Raw genomic sequence first — 5391 nt, forward strand, 5'->3', positions numbered from 1 at the left:
GTGATTTCTGGTAAAAGCCTCGCCCACACTCCTTGCACACATACGGCTTCTCCCCTGAGTGTGTCCTCTGGTGTATAAGCAGGTATGATTTCTGGTTAAAGCCTCGGCCACACTCCTTGCACTCATGGGGCTTCTCCCCTGAGTGTGTCCTCTGGTGTATAAGGAGGTGTGACTTCTGGTTAAAGCCTCGGCCACACTCACTGCAAACATATGGCTTCTCCCCTGAGTGTGTCCTCTGGTGTTTAAGAAGGTATGATTTCTGGGTAAAGCCTCGGCCACACTCCTTGCACTCATGGGGCTTCTCCCCTGAGTGTGTCCTCTGGTGTATAAGGAGGTGTGATTTCTGGTTAAAGCCTTGGCCACACTCACTGCAAACATATGGCTTCTCCCCTGAGTGTGTCCTCTGGTGCATAAGGAGGACTGATTTCTGGGCAAAGCCTCGGCCACACTCACCACAAACATAAGGCTTCTCCCCTGAGTGTGTTCTCTGGTGTGTGATGAGATTTGACTTGTGGCTAAAGCCTCGCCCACACTCACTGCACACATACGGCTTCTCCCCGGAGTGTGTCCTCTGGTGCATAAGGAGGACTGATTTCTGAGTAAAGCCCCGGCCACATTCACTGCAAACATAAGGCTTCTCACCTGAGTGTGTCCTCTGGTGTGTGACGAGATTTGACTTGTGGCTGAAGTCTCGGCCACACTCACTACAAACATAGGGCTTCTCCCGTAAGAGGGCCCTCTGGTTGGTGATGAACTTTGATTTCAGGCCACAATCTCGTTCATCCTCTCTATAGCTGATTGCTCCAAATCTTGAGGTTTCTAACTCCTTCAACCTATCGTCTGTTTCCACAGAGTTTACCCTTTGGGCTGAGTTAGGCTCTGTTCCTACCACTGTGTTGCCATCTCTGGGGCTTGCTGACTGTCCTTGGGCTAGGCTGGAGAATGCCCCTGAAGTCTCTCTCTCCCCTGTCCTCCCACACAAGGGTTTGGAGACGACTTCTCTCTCTTGACCTTGTGTGTTTTCACTCCAGCACCTTTGATCACAGTCCTGCTGCTCTGACTGCTTCTGATGCCCTGGGCTGGAACCCTCTGGATGGAAGTGATTTTCTGCACATAAGCCTGGGAAGATCTGAAGCACATGTTGGCTGAGGAACTGCTGACAGGAGACAGCCAGAAGGCAGGAGGAGCAGGGGTAGAGTTCTGGCTTCAGTTCTGCTGAAGAGAGAAAGGGTTCCGTCAGAGTAGTGACAAGTGGGCTGTTCTGCCTTCTCTTAGGACAGTCTCTCTATTGCTAGAGTCCCTGGATGAAAGAAACATTAAGCACTCGACTATGAGCTGAAAGGGTGGAAGTTAGGAAGACAGGCTTGGCTATCTGCTTCTGAAAGGTCATAGCAGTGAAAACCGTATGGAGAGGCAGGGCCAAGATGGTGGAGTAGTCAGATGCTTCCGGTGGACCCTCTTACAACAAAGACCCAAAAAAACAAGTGAATCGATTATATATGGCAGTCTGGGAGCCCTGAACATCAAAGGCATATATGAGGAACCAGACTGAGTGGCAGCGGAGGGAGAGACAGTTCGGAAGCAGTGAGGAGTTGCTAGACCTGACCCGGCGAGTGCCTGAGCCCTTCCAGCCTGATCAGCTCATCGGTGAGTGGTGAGGCAGGCAAGCAGCGGTGCTTGGGAGGCACGTTTTCTGCACCGGAAGAGACCCAGCAGCAGAGAGCCTACACGGCCACCCAGAACCAGTGAGAAACAGCCCTCGATCAGCGAAAGATACGTACTTGCGTACGGCCTACAGCTCTGATCAAAAACTACCCCCGTAGGGAAAAACCTCTCTCCCATTTACCTCCCTGCTCCTTGCTCTGCACTGGGTCCCGGACCAGCTTCAGCAATTGCCAAGTCCCCTAGGCCAGAAGTAGGATCTGTCACAAGCCCAGAGCCATTCTACCTGCCTTGGAGAGTGAACAAATTAAGAATAAGAAATGGGAAAAAATAAACTGCCAGCTCCCCTAAGCCAGGAACCCAGGGTAGGCACAGCTCCTTTGCCTAAGCACAGGCATAAGGAATCCACAGATTTTGAGTGCCTTTCCCCCTGCATAGACTTGTGTGGGCCCATTTCAACACCATAGGCCCTCATTACTGCAGTACAACAGGGTATATACTTAAAGTCTAACTTCAGTTGTTTCAGCTGTAAAGTGGCAGGTTCTTGTCATTTGACACTGCTCTGCCCATTAAGCAGGGTCATCACCTACCTACATCAGGGGCCTGAGGACTGGTGGCTCCACCCACGCCACCTAGCCACCTGCAATAGGGACCCATGAATAAGAGGTGCCCGCCCCCCCGTCCTTACAGCCAACAGCATTGGGTGCTCATAGTCCAGTTGCAAAACCCACCCACCTACAGGCTCTAGCGAACAGGGACACGCCTTCCTCCTGGACCACTCAGGGGCGGCCGTCAGCCCCCTGCCTTGCTCAGAGTGCGTCCCCCTGCTGCAGCCAGATGCCTGTGCCTACAACAATCACCCATGCCAGTCTAGGACTGCAGGTGAGAGCCTACACCACACAATTGGTAGCTGTCTACCTGGGCACCTGAGCTGAATCCATACAGGAGGAGTGGGTGGACTCCTGAGCCCACATACCTAGTAACAGATCTAACCAACTGGTGACAGGACAATAGAGGTTCAAAGGTGCCAATAATCAAACTAGCTCATATGAGCAGCCTATTTGGGCATATCAAAACAAAACAAGAGGCTAGGACACAATAAGCAAACATAAATAAATATAATTTATTGCTGGCTCAGAGACAAAAGAGGCAATCCATGATGGTTTCAGCAAGCTCCCAAAATAAAGAATCTAGAAATTTTCCAGAGGAGGAGAATTTCTTGGAATTACCGGAGGCAGAATACAAAAGATTAATATACAGAACTCTTCAAGAAATTAGGAAGGAAATTAAGCAAAACGCAGCACACGCAATAGAGGAAATTGAAAAGATTAGAGAAGAGCATAATGACACATTTAACAAGCTGCAAGAATCCATAGAGAGACAGCAATCAGAAATCCAGAAGATTAACAATAAAATTACAGAATTAGACAACTCAGTAGAAAGTCATAGAAGCAGAATTGAGGCAATGGAAGTCAGAATTAGTGAGACTGAAGATAAAGCACTTGACACTAACTTATTTGAGTAAAAATCAGATAAAAGGATTTAAAAAATGAAGAAACTCTAAGAATTATGTGGGACTATCAAGAGGAATAACCTGTGAGTGATTGCAGTACCAGAACGGGGGGATAACAGAAACTACAGAGAGAATTGTTGAAGATTTGTTGTGCAGAGAACTTCCCTGATATTGTGAAAGATGACAAGATACCTATCCAAGATGCTCATCAAACCCCACATAAGGTAGATCCCAAAAGAAGGTCACCAAGACATATTATAATCAAACTTGCCAAAACCAAACATAAAGAGAATTTTAAGAGCATCTAGGGATAAATGAAAAGTCATGTACAAAGGAGAGTCAATAAGGATAAGCTCGGACTACTCAGCAGAAACCATGTAGGCAAGAAGGCAATGGGATGACATATATAAAGCCTTGAAGGAAAAAAACTGCCCGCCAAGTATTATATATCCAGCAAAACTGTCTCTCAAATATGATGGCAACATTAGGGCATTTCCAGATAAACAGAAGTTTAGGGAATTTGCAAAAACCAAACCAAAATTATAAGAAATACTACAGGGAGTCCTCCGGTCAGAAAATCAGTAACATCAGATAACAACCCAAGACTAGAACACAGGACAGAGCAACGAGATAGGGAAGACACAAAAGTAAATCAAAGCTAAAACACTGAAAATAGGGAAACAGATGTCAATATGTAAAAGATGACAACATTAAAACAAAAAAGAGGGACTTAAAAAATGTAGATACAGATTATTCATATGGAGAGGAAGTCAAGGCGATATAAAGAAATAAAAGACTGGTATAAACTTAGAAAAATAGGGGTAAATATTGAGGTAGCCACAAAGGAAACTAACAATCCTACAAGTCAAAATAAAAAACTAGTAGAAAAATATAAAGACTCAGCAAACACAAAATCAACAATGATGAAAACACATAAAGAAAAACGACTCAGCACAGACAATAAAGTGGAACAAAGAAACTGTCAACAACACACACAAAAAGAAGACATCAAAATAACAGCACTAAATTCATACCTATCAATAATTACACTGAATGAAAAGGAACTAAATGCACCAATACAGAGACAGACAATGGCAGATTGGATTAAAAAAACACGATCCATCTATATGCTACCTACAAGAGACACACCTTAGACTTAAAGACACAAAGAAACTAATACTCAAAGGATGGAAAAAATATATCAAGCAAACAACACTAAAAAAAAAAGCAGGAGTGGCAATATTAATCTCTGACAAAATAGACTTTAAAGTAAAATCACCACAAAGAGTAAGGAAGGACACTATATAATGATTAAGGACCCAATACACCAGGAGCACATAACTATAATAAATATTTACACACCAACAACAGGGCTCCAAAATACAGAAACTCTAAACAGCACTGAAAAGAGAGATACACAGCTCCACAATAGTAATAGGAGACTTCAATACACCACTTTCAGTGAAAGAACATCCAGAAAGAAGCTCAACAAAGACACAGAAGAGCTAAATGCTACAATCAAACAACTTGATCTCATAGACGTATACTGAACACTCCACCCAACAGCAGCCAAGTATACTTTTCCACACATGGAACATTGTCCAGAATAGACCACATATTAGGCCATAAAGCAAGCCTTAACAAAATCCAAAGCATCTTTTCTAACCATAAAGCCATAAAAGTAGAAATTAACAACAGAAAAAGCAAGGAAAAAAAATCAAGCACATGGAAACAACAACACCTTGCTCAAAAACTACTGGGTTATAGAAGAAATTAAAGATGGAATAAACGAAGTCATAGGATCACACGAGAATGAAAACACATCCGAACCTTTGGGACACAACAAAAGCAGTGCTCAGACATCAGTTTATAGCAATAAATGCACACATCCAAAAAGAAGAAAGGGCCATGATCAAAACGTTAACCCTACAACTGGAACAAGTAGAAAGAGAGCAGCAAAAGAAGCCCATGGGCACCAGAAGAAAGGAAATAACAAAAATCAGAACAGAATTAAATAGAGAATAGAAAAACAATTGAAAGAGTTAACAAGACCAAAAGCTGGTTCTTTGAAAAGATCAACAAAATTGATAAACCATTGTCCAAACTGACAAAAGAAAAACAGGAGAGGAAGCAGATAACCCATATAAGAAATGAGATGGGTGATATCACTACAGACCCAACTGAAATTAAAAGAATCATAAGAGACTACTATGAAA

At 43.7% G+C, this 5391-nt stretch overlaps 1 protein-coding gene across 1 annotated transcript in view; it reads right to left on the reverse strand.

Annotated features, from left to right (window-relative positions):
• The window catches only part of ZNF343 (zinc finger protein 343), a 25238-nt gene that overhangs the window by 452 nt on the left and 19395 nt on the right, over positions 1-5391 (reverse strand). The window contains exon 4 of the mRNA XM_023737498.1: positions 1-1215. This exon is cut by the window's left edge and continues 452 nt beyond it. Coding sequence (XP_023593266.1) covers positions 1-1215 — 1215 coding nt within the window. The remainder of the gene's footprint in view (positions 1216-5391) is intronic.

Source organism: Trichechus manatus, unplaced genomic scaffold (assembly GCF_000243295.1).
Source record: "Trichechus manatus latirostris isolate Lorelei unplaced genomic scaffold, TriManLat1.0 scaffold00104, whole genome shotgun sequence".
NCBI lineage: Eukaryota > Metazoa > Chordata > Mammalia > Sirenia > Trichechidae > Trichechus > Trichechus manatus.